This window comes from Callithrix jacchus, chromosome 9 (genome assembly GCF_049354715.1).
Source record: "Callithrix jacchus isolate 240 chromosome 9, calJac240_pri, whole genome shotgun sequence".
Classification (NCBI taxonomy): Eukaryota; Metazoa; Chordata; class Mammalia; order Primates; family Cebidae; genus Callithrix; species Callithrix jacchus.
The window spans coordinates 120,514,313-120,529,930 of record NC_133510.1 but is presented as its reverse complement, the minus strand read 5'-3'; the positions used below and the strand labels follow the sequence as shown (position 1 = coordinate 120,529,930).

At 45.1% G+C, this 15,618-nt stretch overlaps 1 protein-coding gene across 3 annotated transcripts in view; it reads left to right on the top strand.

Moving 5' to 3' along the window:
* KSR2 (kinase suppressor of ras 2) overlaps positions 1-15,618 on the top strand; it is a 525,084-nt gene that overhangs the window by 493,823 nt on the left and 15,643 nt on the right. For 2 of the 3 annotated variants that reach the window (XM_035257773.3, XM_035257771.3), the window contains exons 17-19: positions 7,236-7,367; positions 12,772-12,901; positions 13,897-14,030. In XM_035257773.3, the coding sequence (XP_035113664.1) occupies positions 7,236-7,367; positions 12,772-12,901; positions 13,897-14,030 (396 nt within the window). Of the gene's footprint in view, positions 1-7,235; positions 7,368-12,771; positions 12,902-13,896; positions 14,035-15,618 lie in introns of those variants that run through there. The other variant, XM_035257772.3, reaches the window with a different exon arrangement.

The following is a 15,618-nucleotide window of genomic DNA, read 5'->3' as shown; positions in this document are numbered from 1 at the left end:
AGTTAAGTTCCTGGATCACTGGCAGGGAACTCATGCCCTTCCCAGTTTCCCAGTATCCCAGGGGAACTGCCAGGAAGCAATGGTGGGTGACTTCACTGTGAACCCAAGTATTTCCATCAACACAAAGGGAGGCCCAGTAGGAGTTTTCTCTAACTTGTTTCTGGGCTCTTTTATAAAAAGAAGACATTCTTCCCTCCTGGTGGCATGTCCAGACCTCCCCCTGTCTCCTCATGAGTGGCTTCTCCCCAAGGTAGAGGAAAGGGATACAGGACCTCTGATTTTATTCCTGTAGACTCAGTTTTCTGAAGCCACAAGGAGAAGAGGAAGAAAAAGAAATGGAATGGAATGTCTTGGGCATCCCTTCCTTTAGCTCATTTGTGGAGACCCAGTGTCAACCAGGAAGTTAGTTTAACCAAGTCAAGGACAAGGTGACTTCTGGTCTCCTTGTCCAGACAGCAGCCCCTCCCACCCCTGCTCCAGCCAGGACTCCAACACAAACCCAGGAGTGCCCTCAGCAACATCTCCCGACAAGAAGTTCACATTTCCCCGCCACCCACAAGGAGCCATCAATGACTTCTTGTGCTTTTATCCTTGTTCCAGTTACATATTATTGTGCAGTGAGTCACCTCAAAACTTAGTGGCTTAAAATAAGTTATTGTCATCCCTCATGGTTCTGTGGGTTGACTGGGCTCAGCTGAGTCGATTGTAGGTGCAATCAGATGAGGGCTGAAGTTGGAGAAAACTGAAGGCTTCCTCATTCACACAGCTGGACTGGGCTGGCTGAAACATGTGGGGGGCTGATGGGGTTCTCTCATCCCCCTGCTTTTTCTTCATGCACCCTCTCTGCATGACTACATTGGGCTTCCTCACACCATGGCGGTCTCAGGGTAACCAAACTTCTTATGTAGCAACTGAGTTCCACCAAAGCAAGCATGTTGCAAACCATGACAGGGAGGTGGAATTCTGGGGTGCCCTGTGAATCCCGGAACCGTTCCCAGGTAATAGATTTGCCTCAGTATTTATGAATATCTCCATCATAGTTCTGGGCATCTGCAAGGTCCCCTGCAGCAGTCCAGGTCAGTTTACTCCCTCATGTTTATGAAAAGGTATCTCCAGTAACTGCCCCATTGCAGCCTAGAGCCCCCCAGTGCAGCAAGCAGAAACCAGGAGACACCCCTTGAATAAGGGGCATCTATGGCCCTGATCCACAGCCTGGGGGCTGAATTATAGGAGTGGAGACAGAAGGGAGCTGGCCAGGTTCTGGGCACTGCAGGAAGCTGGGGTGATCAACTCTCAGGAGACAGGCCTGGAAGTTCCCTCTTTCGTTACTCACTCAGCCAGTCAATACATATTTAGGGAGTGCACGTGGGGCTTAAACAACAGACATTTATTTTCTCACAGTTCTGGAGGCTGAAAGTCCAAGATCAAGGTGCTAGCAAATTTAGCTTCTAGTGAGGGCTCTTTTCCCGGCTTGTAGACAGCCACCTTCTTGCTGTGTCCTCATATGACCTCTTCTCTGCACCCTGAAAGAGAAAGAGAGGTCTCTGATGTCTTTCATCTTCTTATAAGGACACCGATCTTATTGGATTAGGGCCCCAGACTTATGACCTTACTTAACCTTAATCACCTCCCTGTAGGCTTTACCTCTAAATACAATCAGGTTAGGGGCTAGGGGTTCAACATAATAAATTTGGGGGAGACACAATTCAGTCTGTAATACCTTGAGTTAGATTCCAGAAACTTGTTTGTATTTAACACAGACCTGGCTCCCTGAACCTCAGTTTCCTCACCTGTAAAATGGAAGTAGGGGCAGGCACTAATAGCACCTACCTCATAAGGCTGTTTTAATGATTGAATGGGATAGAAATGATGGGCTTAGTTTAGGGTTTTGCTCGTTTCTTTTTCCTTTGAGACAGGATCTCTTGCTCTGTCACCCAGGCTGGAACGCAGCAGTGCAATCACAGCTCACTGCAGCCTCAACCTCCCAGGCTCAAGAAATCCTCCCACCTCAGCCTCCCAAGGTGTTGGGCTCACAGGGGTGCCACCATGCCCAGCTAGGCTTTACTTTTTAATAGTTCTCTCCAGCAATTCTTGTAGAATTGGGGTGAGGTGCCTAGTTTCTGGGGTTTTCAAGACTCGTTCTCAAACAGTTCTCAGCCCTGTCCCTTTAGACAGGTTACCTAAATATTTTGAGCCTTTGTCTCCTTATCCACAGAACAGGATGATAGCAGTCAGATTGTGGGCTTATGAGGACTAAGCAGGATGGGCAATCTGGCAACAAGTAGGCACTCAGCAGGAGTTACCTGCCTTTCTCTCCTCCCCTCAGTCAGAGCTTGGGGTATAGCTAGCCCTTGGTGCCCAGCAGAGGGAGACCCCCCACCCCAGCCTGAGGCAGGGATGGGCAGCCCAGTGATGTCTGTTCTGCACATCCAGATAGACCCCAGCATAGAGCTGTTCCACTGTCATCAAGAAAAGATATCATTTTAGATGCCAGTACAGTCACGCCAGCCTCCTAAAGCCTGTTATTAATCATAGTAACCACAATGAAGATGATTTGGGTTTGTCACCAGCGGGCCCATCGCCATGGGAACGGGACACCCCAGGGTGTCAGTGCCAGGCCTGGCTCCCAGCCCCCACCACACCCACCCAGGCTGATGGCTCTTGCGTGGCCACCATTCCACCTCCTGCCCTGGCCCCAAAATGCCAGTCATCTGCTGACCCCGTGAGGAAGAGGTGGCAGGGCGTTTGCCAAAAGATGGGAGCAGAGAAGCTTTCCTTTGGCAGGAGTACCCCAACCCAACCAACCCCCAATGGCCCAGCCATTGCAGGAGAATGCTGGCTGGCCTATGCCAAAAACCTTCATGGACGACATTTCTACTGTGGGCTCTAGTCTCAACTGCACTTCTGAGTCCTCAAGATAACACACGCACTCGCGCACACGCACACACACACACACAAGCACACACACACACACACAAATTACGTCCAGTGATTGTGTGGCTCTGGCAGCTGACACAGTTCTGTGCCATGCAGTCTCTCATTTTAATCCTTGCAACAGCTCTGTGAAGTAAAAATTAATGTGCCCATTTTATAGAAGGGAAAAGAGAAATTTGGGTCTGCTCAAGGTTCCATAGCTAGTAAGCAACAGATAGAGCCTTCAACCTCTGTGGGTATCCCTGATTCTAGAAACAAGAGCTCATTCAACTCTGCTGACTCAAGAGTTTGCTAGTGAGTTTGAGTAGTAGTTCCCGGCACAGGACGTGTTGTATGATGTCTTTTGTGTAGAATGTAGGAGCAAGTCATGTGTTATTAATGCTGACAGACTGATATTTGGACCATTTCCTTATTTTGTATAAATTAGAACAATTCTCAACCAGGGCGATTTTTTCCCCTCCAGGGGACATTTAATGATGCCTGAAGACATTTTTAGTTGTCATGATGGGGGAAGAGTGGGTGCTAATGGCATCTAGTGAGTAGAGACCAAGGATGCTGCTAAATGCCCAGGACACCCCCACCCAAATCAACAAAGAGTGCCCGGACCCAAATGTCAATAGTGCCAAGGCTGAGAAATCCTAAATTAGAACAAATTTAATGGTGTCTGCCTGGCCACATTGCTTTCTGTTGCATGCACAGCCATCTGCCTCTAGCCTGGGTATGCAGGAGGTGGATGGGTGGCTAGTGTCCCAGGTGGGATACCTTTGGTAAGCCACCATCCAAATGCAATTAAGAGCTGTGATTGCAGCAGTGACCCAGCTTTGCTTCCTTTCCTACAGTCCCTATTTTGGGTTCTAATAAAAGTTGAGTATATTCAAATGAATGCTACCTTGATGTGCAAGGTGGAGAGGGAATGAAAGAGATCTTAAAGAACTGCATGTATGGGACACATCCAACCCCTACCCAGCTAGTGAATGTCACTGCAGCACTGGAACCCTGAGCCACAAACTCTTGGAGCCTCATTCAGGGATCTTTCCTCCACCTAGTGTTTCTAAAGGTACAATCTGCAAGTTGATTTGGGGGAGGACATGAACAAACATTTTCTTTTTTTTATGGCTTTTTAAAAACATTGTAATTTAGGTTCTGGGGTACATGTGCAGATCATGCAGGATTGTTGCATAGGTACATACATAGCAAGGTGGTTTGCTGCCTTCACCGTCCCCCATCACCTATATCTGGTATTTCTCCCCTCATTGTCCCTTCCCACCCTCCCTACCCCCCACTGTCCCTCCCCTAGCCCCCACCACTGACTGCAGTGTGTGATGCACCCCTCCCTGTGTCCACGTGTTCTAATTGTTCAACACCTGCCTATGAATGATGACATACGGTGTTTGGTTTTCTGTTCTTGTATCAGTTTGCTAAGAATGATGGTTTCCAGATTCATCCACGTCCCTATAAAGGACACGAACTCATCGTTTTTTATGGCTGTGTAGTATTCCATGGTGTATATGTGCCACTTTTCTTTATCCAGTCTATTGATGATGGACACTTGGGTTGGTTCCAGGTCTTTGCTATTGTAAAGAGTGCCGTAATCAACATACGTGTGCATGTGTCTTTATAATAGAACAATATATAATTCTTTGGATATATACCCAGTAATGGAATTGCTGGGTCAAATGGTATTTCTGTTTCTAGGTCCTTGAGGAATCACCACACTGTCTTCCTCAATGGTTGAACTAATATACAATCTCACTAACAGTGTAAAAGTGTTCCTATTTCTCTACATCCTCTCCAGCATCTGTTGTCTCCAGATTTTTAATGATCATCATTCTAACTGGTGTGAGATGGTATCTCAATGTGGTTTTGATTTGCATTTCTCTAATGACCAGTGATGATGAGCTTTTTTCATATGTTTCTTGGCCTCATCGATGTCTTCTTTTGCAAAGTGTCTTGAACAAACATTTTCTATCTTAATTTTAATGTGTATTAGAAAATCACTAGTCTCCATTTATGGCCACACTAAAGAGTGACCTATTCAAATAAATTTAAGTTAAAAATGCATTTCTTAGACTATAATAATCTAGAACAGTGTTACTCAATTTGGTGGCCACTAGCCAGATGTGGCTACATAAATTTAACTTTAATTAAAATGAAAAGTTAAGGACTGGGAGCAGTGGCTCGTGCCTATAGTCTCAGTGCTTTGGGAGGCTGAAACTGGAGTATCCCTTGAGGCTGGGAGTTTGAATCCAGCCTGGGCAACATAGCAAGATTATAGAGCAAGACCACATCTCTACAAAAAATAAAACAAAATTAGCAGGATACAGTTGCTCATGCCGGTAATCCCAGCCACTTCATAGGCTGAAGATGAGAGGATCGCTTGAGCCCAGGGGCTCAAGGCTGCGGTGAGCTATGATCTTGCCTCTGCACTTCAGCTCGGGTGACAGGCTGTCTCAGCAGACCCTGTCTCTAAAATAAAAAAATAATAATAAACATTCAGTTCTTCAGTTGTAAGCCCCATTTCAAGTGCTCAATAGTCACAGTGGTTAGTGGCTGACACATGGACCGTATAAAGGAAATTTCTGTCATAATGGCAAGTTCTATTGCACAGTGCTGCTCTTAAAGGTGTTTAGACATGGCAACAATCATGATTATGGGATATGAATGAGTACGTTTGAAGGAGCAGCATGTCACATCTTATACATCTCAGAAACCTTCCCTGGAAGAATCTAGCCAGCCCCAGGTCCCCACAAAGACCTTCATGCTGGAGGCTGTCATCCTGCATGACTTCAGTTTTGATGCTTCAAGATATGTACCCCCTCTCCCCACGACTGCTCACTTCCCCCGTGTTAATGAGCCAGTTCCTAGGAGTCTTGAGTCAGTGAAGATCTCACAGGAGGTCTGCTTAGATCTCAGTCCCAGATGGAAAGCTTTGCCTTGCTAAGGACTTCCAGTGCAAGAAGGGAGCCAGCCTCCTTCCACATCTAAGAATTTATCCTAAGGAATAAGTTAATGTGGGTGAAGGGAGATATTCCCAGTATCTACCCAAAGATGTTCATGGAAGCATTGTTCATAATGGTGAAAGGGAACTGCCTGCCCAAGGCCCATCAGCAAGGAGTTGGTTATATACACTGATACATAGGACGGGATGATGTGTTCCAGTTACACTGGTGTTCTTTAGGGCTCTGGAACACCCTGAATGGGGCCAATGTTGGACGTTTGTCCTAGCTTCCCCTTTTTGCCTAGAATATTCTCCTTTTTCATGTAGCTGGATGCTTTATGTCAGGTAGATCTTAGCTCACAGTTTACCTGCAATAAGATCTGTCCTATCTCAGATACATTGTCTTGTAATTATTTGGACAATGCTTATCATGATCTTTAGTTTTTCCTACTTATTGAATTCATTTGTTGTCTCCTTTCCCTACCAAAGTGCAAGCTCCAGGAGGGAAGGGACCTTGTTGGTCTTGTTCCATGCCAAGCACAAAACCTAGGCATCATAGGTGATGGCAAAACACAGTGGATTATTATTACTTGTGGATTCACTGAAATGTATTTGTAATACCCCAGATCAACACTCACAGCACTTTCACAGTTATTCAGGGACATGCAGAGTGGGGAAAACTTCGAGTTGCTGATGCACATGTACCCGGCTTAGGTCAAACAAGAGGATGCTCGGCCTCATTGTTGCAGCCTCATACAGAGAACTCTGGAGGATGGAGGTTGAGACAGAGTGGGCAGCACTGAGTAGCATAAGAAGCTGTAGCTCCAGGGCCAGTTGGATGAGATTTGAATCCCAACTCTGGCACCTGTTAGTAGGGCTACCTCAGACAAGTCACTTAACACTTCTGAATCCCTTAGTCTATTATGTAAAATAAAACAGAACCTCTTAGGATAAGTTGTTTTTAGGAGTTAAAAGTATAAACTATATGAGGGATGTGTGCGTGTGTACTATTTCCCCAGAAGCAATGATTCAGTGTTCTGCTAATTCCATGTTCCAGTGACTTTAAAGAACATAATTGCCATGAATAACAAGAATTCACAATGTCATTGAATGAAGATGGGCAAGAAGGTGGGTGCCTCAGAGGCAATGGAATTTGATGATGGTTTGGGTCCTGAGTGTTTCTTTAGAGCAGTCTTCCCTGTACCTCCTACTGGGTCTCAGACTCCAGTAGATGGTCAGGCAGTAGTCAATGGGGGAAGCAAGAAGGGCAGCAGAGATGGCTCCAGGGACGTGGGGCCAGTGCCACGGGGACTGGTCCTCCCTGGGCTATGAAACAGACTCATCCTGTGCTTTGCTTCTCCAGGCGGGAGGACAAACTGCGCATCCAGAATGGTTGGCTATGCCACCTGGCACCGGAGATCATCCGCCAGCTGTCCCCTGACACAGAGGAGGATAAGCTCCCCTTCTCCAAACACTCTGATGTCTTTGCCCTTGGGTAAGTGGGCCCTGCCCTGGCCATTGAGAGCCACAGCCTGGGCAGAGGAGCACTTTTCAAGTCTTTCAATGCTTTTGGAAGGGCCAGGGTGTACCTGTCTACAGGGCCAAGGTGGCTGGATTTTTGGGTGAGAATGGAGGAATCTGAGGATATAGTAGAAAGAATGACCCTAACAAACCTGTGTGCCTGGTTTCTAATGGATTATGTGGACGTAACAAGTTACCCAACTCATATACGTATTCAATAGCTGTTTGTTGACTGCCTGCTATGTGCTAGTATGGTAGCAGATGCAGGGGATACAAGATTCAGTCTTGTATCAGTTATTACTACATAACAAATTACCCAAAAACTTAGCCACTTAAAACATTTTTATATCGACTTTCTGTGGTCAGGAATTTGGGAGTGGCTTAGCTGAGTGGTTCTGAGTGGGCTTTTATGAAGTTGCAGTCAAGATGTTGGCTAGGGCTGTGGTCTCATCTGTAGGCTCAGTGGGCTGGAGATACATTTCCATGGTGGCCCACTCACGTGGCTGTTGGTTGAGGCCTCACTTCCTCAACCCCTGGGCCTTTGTATAGGCTGCTTAAATGACCTCACAACATGGCGGCTAAAAGCCTCATTGTCAATGATCTAGTCTCAGAAATGTACTTAGCATCACTTCTATCTTATTCTGTTTGTTAAAAGCAAATTGCTAAATCTAGTCCATACCTAAGGGGAAGAGAATTAAGCTCTATCTTGTACATAATGGAGTATCAAAGAATTTATGAACATATTTAAAACCATGAGAAGCCCCTACTCTCACTTTCTAGTGGAAGGCAGATAAAGAAACATCCAACTTTAGCAAAGTATGATAAATGCTATTCTGAGAATAAACACAGGACTGTGGGAATTAAAAAGGAATAAAATCCAATCTGAGAGGGCAGGGAGGGCTCCCAGGAGATGATAATCCTGAGCCTAAGTTTAAGGTTGAGTACAAGGGCAGGGTGAGGCATTCCAGATCAAAAGAATGTGCAAAAAGGTGCAAAAATAAAAAAGAACACTTTTCCCACATGAAAGAATATATAGAAGGGTTGGTAGAGGAAAGGGAGCTGATGAATGAAGAGTCAGAAGAAAAATTAGGCTGGGTGTGGTGAGATAAGAGACTAGAAAGGGAAGCATGGTCAATCCTGCAGGGACTGAAGGAGCCATTGATGGTTATTAAGCTCTGGAGATGGGGGAGTGACATAATCCCAATTTGAGTTTTAGATCAATCAAATCACTCTGGCTACTGTGTAGAGAATGAAATGAAGAAAGAGCAGATGAAGGCTGGGTGTCCAATACACAGGGACATGCTGGCAGCCTTCACTGAATTGGAGCCTGTGTGTATGAAAGCTGAGACTGGACATCAGAAGCACACATAGGAGGTGGAAGCAATAGAGTTTGATCATTTGAATTGAATGTGGGTGGTGCTTACATAGCTGCCTCAAGTAAACAGGCATCATCCACTAAGGTGGAGACCACGAAGGTGCAGCAGGGCTGGGGTGTGCCGGAAAGGCAAAGAGGTCAGGTTTGGACACAGTGAGTTGGAACTGTCTTGGAGATGACAAGTGGAACCACCAAAACACAGCTGCCTCTACACATCTAGTACAGAGAAGAATAGTTTAGGATTTGTCAACAAATAGGTAACTGCAGCCACAGACAGAATGAGGAGTCTTTGGAAGTACAGAAGAAGAAGAAGGACCCAGGACACAGCGCCAGGATGCAGGGCAGAGTGCCCTGAGAAGGTACAGCCAGAAAAGCTTCTAGGCTCCCATGGCCATGCAAATCCTTGTCTAACCTTGTCCACAGGGTGGTTGCAAGGGCTGGGGAGAAAACACTGGGGAAGCTGTTTGGGAAAGTTGGAGGCCTGTAGATGAGTGCAATTAGACTTAGCACCACTGAGAGATGTTAGAGAGACACTCATCCTTGGATAAGGGACCCCACTGAGTCTTCACTGAAAAACCCCAAGGAGACGTTTTCCGGAAGATCAGAATTCTCAACATCTGTTGCTTGGGCGTCTTTAGAGGATGTCAGTTGGCCTGATTAGTTTATGCCCAAGTCTTTATCTAGTTAGATATTGTTATCTGAAACCAAATTGTAATAATTAAGTTGGTATAGTTTAGTGCAAATTTAGCAAAAGAAAAAAATGTGATTAACAAAATGTACCAGTGTAATTGGTTTTCTGCTGGAGTTTTCATCTTCAGCAATTATTTTTTCTTAAAGTGAGTTTCTCTTGAAAGTTGGATTTAAAAGGAAGTTTTAATGAGGCTTTTATTTCTGACACTGCTGAATTCCGAAGGACCCAGCACTCTGGTTTTCCTGCCAATTAGATGCATCCTGTTGCTTGGGAACCTTGTGCTCAGAAATGACTTAGAACAAAAATGAACTTTTTAAAGAGTATTGAGCACTATGTTAAGCCTTTTATGTGCACTGTGTCACAGAATTTTTACAAGCACCCTTTGAAGCAGATACCATGTTGCCCCCAATTGGCAGATGAGAAAACTGAGGCATCAAATGGCTCAGTGACATGCCTGACAGTGACTCATGATGGTGCTGAGATTCACCTGGAATATCCTGTACTCTAGAGTTGGAGCTTTTAACCATGGAGCCCTGATGGGTTTGGGATTTATTTCACCACTCAAAGCACTATTTCTCTCAACTGCAAATCAAGGATAATAAACCCATTGAGGTGTTCTAAGAATTGAGTGAGAAAACATTTGTAAGGTACCCAGCACAGGGAAGAGCTCCTCAAAACACCCTTCCCCCTTTCACATGAGTGGTGGATGAGTCTGTTTATGCCTCCTTCACCAGACTCCAATCACTAGCTACGAGCTTGCACCTCCCAAATTATGCACTTTCCTGATGACAAAGGACTCTTAAATAGGATGGAGTCTAAGCTTCCTAGAATAGCACGTTGGCCAGTGGTACAATCCTGGAGTCAGATGGACCAAGTTCAACTTCTGGCTGCCCTTCTTGTTTGTTGTATTATCTTGGGAAAGACACTTAACCTTTTTGGACCTCATTTTCCTCATCCATGAAAGGGGGATAATGTTAATAATAATGCCTCCTGTTTTAAAGTGTAAGGTTTGTTATTATTCAGGTAGCATGAGGCCAACAGATCAGGAGACAGTTGCCATTGAAAAGATGGTTTGTTACTCACAGTTCTAGAGGGCGGCATGCCACACCATGCAATGTCCACAGGGGGCAGCACCAGGGTGGGTCTGGAGGCAGAGGAAATGGTTGGAAAACATTGGGAAGAGCCTTTATTGCGGTTTCCTTGGGAAGGAGCAGGGGAGGCAGGGTAAGAAGGTTTAGGATTCGCTTGTTTGAATAATTTCGGTGGGCTCTGGCCTATAGAACTGGGGAATATTGGCCCAGGGCTTGAAAGCCCAATTAAAGACGTAGTTGGTAATGTAAGTATGAGCCCTGGATTATTTGGTTTGCCTGTGGAAAGGTGTGCTCACAGGTGAGCCCTTTACTGTCACCAGGAATTGGCTGTTCCTGGAAGGGGAAGACCCTCCAGGTTCTGCAAAGCCCCGAGTAGTCAAAGCATCAGAATAAAAATACATGCTTAGTAGATATCCCTTAGCAAAAAACTTAGAATAGCGTCTAGTGCAGAGTAAAAACTCAATAAGCATTATTATTTATTGTGATAACTATAATCTTCTAGCACCTTCTCTTGATAGCTTTCTGACCATCTAATTTGACATCCCAACACTTGAGCACCACCACCCGTTCCCCATCCCAGAGGTATGAGGTTGGCAGGTAGAAGGAAGATGTAACTAAGAAGTACAACCCTAGTAATAGCTGATTTGACACAGTGCTCTGATCAGTGAAAAGGACAGCAGAGTGATTTGTGTTCTTTAAAGCAAACTTACATAAATTATCTTAGAGTGGAGAAAAGATCCCTTTCTAGGATTGTTTCAGATATTTCTTAAGTTGGGGAATCTTGGCCGGGTGCAGTGGCTCAAGCCTGTAATCCCGGCACTTTGGGAGGCCGAGGCGGGTGGATCACAAGGTCAAGAGATCGAGACTATCCTGGTCAACAAGGTGAAACCCCATCTCTACTAAAAATACAAAAAATTAGTTGGGCATGGTGGTGCCTGCCTGTAATCCCAGCTACTCGGGAGGCTGAGGCAGGAGAATTGCCTGAACCCAGGAGGCGGAGGTTGCGGTGAGCCGAGATCATGCCATTGCACTCCAGCCTGGGTAACAAGAGCGAAACTCCATCTCAAAAAAAAAACAAGAGAAAGAAAAGTTGGGGAATCTTGTGCTGAAAGCATTGACACCTGTCCCCATGGTAGAGCTCAGTGACACCCCAGCATCCTGTTTCATCCACTGGAGTCCTCACTGCTGTTCACACTTCACAGCAACACTTACGCACTGCCTGACTCGTCACCCCATCCATGGCACATGCTACTCATTGGAGCAGTCCTTTCTCCATTAATTGCAATGTCATGATTTATGAAACAGAAGATAATGTAGTAAATATCTAGAATAATCCTAGCCTGGAGTTGATCTGGCATTCACAGTCCCAATAAGCATCCTTGTGCTGCAGTGTTATCATTATTCTCATTTATCAGGTAAGAAAACTTGCACTCAGAGAAGTGAAGTGACCTACCCAGGAAACCTACCCTATTATAGTACTAGTATAAACAGAATCAGGACTTGAACCCAAGTCCATGTGAACCCAAGTCACTCTCAAATCTCTTTTTTCTTTCCACCATTCCGCAGGATGGTTTATATTTAGGAAAAAAAAAAGTATAAAAGAAAAAAATCCTAATCTGTCACCAAGAGTTATTGTTAACATTTTGCTATGCTTTACTGCATTCTCTTGTTCATACCTCTATAGTGGTTTTAAAAAGAGCAATATCTAACCTTACATACAGTCTCATATCCTGCTCTTTAAGATTATATATTGAGCATTTTTATGTCAGCAAAATTTCTTTGAAATATTTTAACAATAATACAGCATTTCATTTTATTTTATGGATTTACCATAATACATCTAATAATTCCTGTTATTGGACAATTGTGTTATTCCTACCATTTTCAGTATTATATATAATGCTTTAGAGAATATCATTATAGATAAATTTTTGTATCCCTAATTATGTCTGTGATGATATCCTAGATTCATTGCAAGTAGAATCAGGGACAGAGATCCTAACCACATTCTATTTAACTATTCATTAGAAGATATCCTGAGATCAATATGACTTCTAAGACATTAAGAAAGCTTAGGTGTGTCCCACATGGCAAAATACCAACCCCATGAGGAAGAAACTGGGGAGAAGAATGGGTGCCAGGAGGCTGGCTGGGTGAGTGTGGGCACAGGGATGCAAGTGACACACCACGCCAACACCACTTTAACAACGTCTGCCAACAGCACAATCTGGTATGAACTCCACGCCAGAGAGTGGCCTTTCAAGACCCAACCAGCAGAGGCAATAATCTGGCAAATGGGCACAGGCATGAAACCCAACCTCAGCCAGATCGGCATGGGAAAAGAAATCTCGGTAAGTCCCAAGATAGGGCCAGACCTGGGAGATGAAGGGAGACACAAACATAGTCATGGGCCTTCTTTTTACTCTGTGTTAAGGTTACAAATGCCTTCCCATAGGGCGACCAAAAAAATATGCATTTCAACCTTGTCAGATAGAAGTAGGAAGCTTAGAAGGCAAGGTTGCTGCACTGCGCCTGCAATTTCAGGTACCTGCCACCAGGGGCACAGTAACACGTGGTCAGGTTTTTCCTAACCATGGATTGCTGAGTTAGGTAGAACCAATATATATCCCTCTTTTTCTGGTATTTTTTAAAGATATTAATTAAAACATCACAAATATTAATGCTCTAATTTTATTTACATCTACATGATAATTTTAAGGCATTGTCTAACTCAGAACAAGACATATAGAAACAGCGAAGCCTGGGTATATATTAATATTAATAATCTTCCTCTAAAACAGCAGGTAGAATCCTCTTTTGATCAGAAGGCAGATAAGCCAGAGAAGGAGTAATTACCTTGTATGTTTTTAAGAATTACCTGCACCTAGATGATGAAGAGCTTACTAAAAGTAACTTTTCTCCTCCGACTTTGAAGGCCTCTTATAGTATTGAGATATGGATGGATGCCCCAGGATTCCCTTTTATCCCTCCTAAGAAAATGTCAAGAAACTCTTTGGGGAGTATTACTGATCCTAGACCTTCCGCAATAGAGCTTGCCTAGTTGTTATTTGGGCTCAGAAAGTAGATGGGAAAAAGGATGGATGGATGGATGGATGGATGGATGGATGGATGGATGGATGGACGGACTGACAGACGGGTGGGTGGATGGATGGATGGATGGATGGATGGATGGATGGACGGACGGACGGACGGACAGGTGGATGGATAGTGGAGGAATATAAAAATGGGGCAGATGAGTGGACAAATGGGCAGACCCAATGAGATACCAAAGAGTAATCAAGAAGTCACCATTTATGTGTAATTACCACACATTGGTTTCTTTTAGGACATTCTTCTCTTCTGCTGGGCCTTTGAACAAGAAGAGAGACCTACCTTCACCAAGCTCATGGACATGCTGGAGAAACTGCCAAAGCGAAACCGCCGCCTATCTCACCCTGGACATTTCTGGAAGTCTGCAGAGTAGGTTTTCTCCCTTAGCATCTCTCCCCACTGCCTTGTCCTCTGGCCTTTGTTACCTTTTTGATCCTCTCTGTACCTTTTTACCTCCTCCCCCAACAAGCTCCTATCCATGTGCCTACCCTTCAGGAACCACGTTCACTGCTAGGTTTCTGTTCAATGGAGTCTGTTTTGCGGTTTGGGTCCTGGAGTCTGTCCACGGGGTCTTGGTTTCAGCAGCTACCCTGGGTTTCTCATTGCTTATATCTTCCTGATGAAGATTGATGCCCCAATGAGTCTGAGCATCATGCAGTGAGCTGATGTCTGAATACCCACCAAGCCCCTCTATGGCAGGTATTCAGAGTGATCTTCCACGAGGCCCTGCTTTCAGGAACTCTTCCTTCTGAGCCAGCAGCTTGCCCCTGTCATGGCAGATCACAGCTTCCAGCATTTTCTGTTGCATGAACACTAGAGCAGGAAAGGCTCTCAGATTCTTAGCAGAAGTATCTCTCTGGCTTCCTCATAAGAGGCTCCAGACCATGCTCCTCCCCCTTGTTTCTGGCTGGAGATGGGTAGTTCTATCTGAGATAATGAGTGTGGCATCTCTTTCTTGGACCTTCCTCGCCAGCCCCAGCTTCCATGACTAAGCTCTCTAGAAGGTAAGAGGGAGATAGGCCCAGATGAGGCTACTGAGGGCTCCCCATGGCTCTGCCAGTTGCTCCCAGGTGTACATGGTTGTACACACTCATACAGACACTCTCAAGTACTCACATTCATGCAGACACAGGAGCAGTACCTAAAAACATACCTCTATACAAATTCATCCACACACAGCTGCACTCAGATCTATATACACACACACATCCACACCCAAGAACGTTCCATGAATACACACTCCTTCACCGAAGGCTGCGTATGTAGGCAGACTCAGGCATATACACAGGTACACAGTCCCATTGTATGGTACATGAAGACGTGTATATACACACTTGCAAAACAGTACCCACAGATACAGATACCCCCACCTGTGTGCGTGGTGTGCCATAGCCATTGTCAGTCTTCCCATGAAGATCCTCAAGGCAGCGTCTTGAAGAGCCAATGTCCCCGGGGGCTGTGGACATTAGGAGGCTCTTTTTTACTCCCTTCCCTTGCCTTTTTTTTTTTTTTTTTTTTGGTGGTTTATAATTGTTTGTTCTTTTTTTTTATTGCACTTTCGTTTCTGGGGTACATGTGCAGAACATGCAGGATTGTTGCATAGGTACATACATGGCAATGTGGTTTGCTGCCTCCATCCCCCCGTCACCTATATCTGGCATTTATCCCCATGTTATCCCTCCCCAACCTCCCTACCCCCTGCTGTCCCTTCCCTATTCCCCCCCAGAGACCTCAGTGTGCGATGCTCCCTCCCGGCCCGTGTCCATGTGTTCTCATTGTTCAACAGCCACCTATGAGTGAGAACATGCAGTGTTTGATTTTCTGTAATTGTGTCAGTCTGCTGAGAATGATGGTTTCCCATCCCCTGCCATTTGAGCTTGCTGACCCTGGAGGGTGGAATCTCTTCTTCCCCCAGGGGCTTATCCTTTCCCCAGACCAGTGGAAGGAGCATAAATTC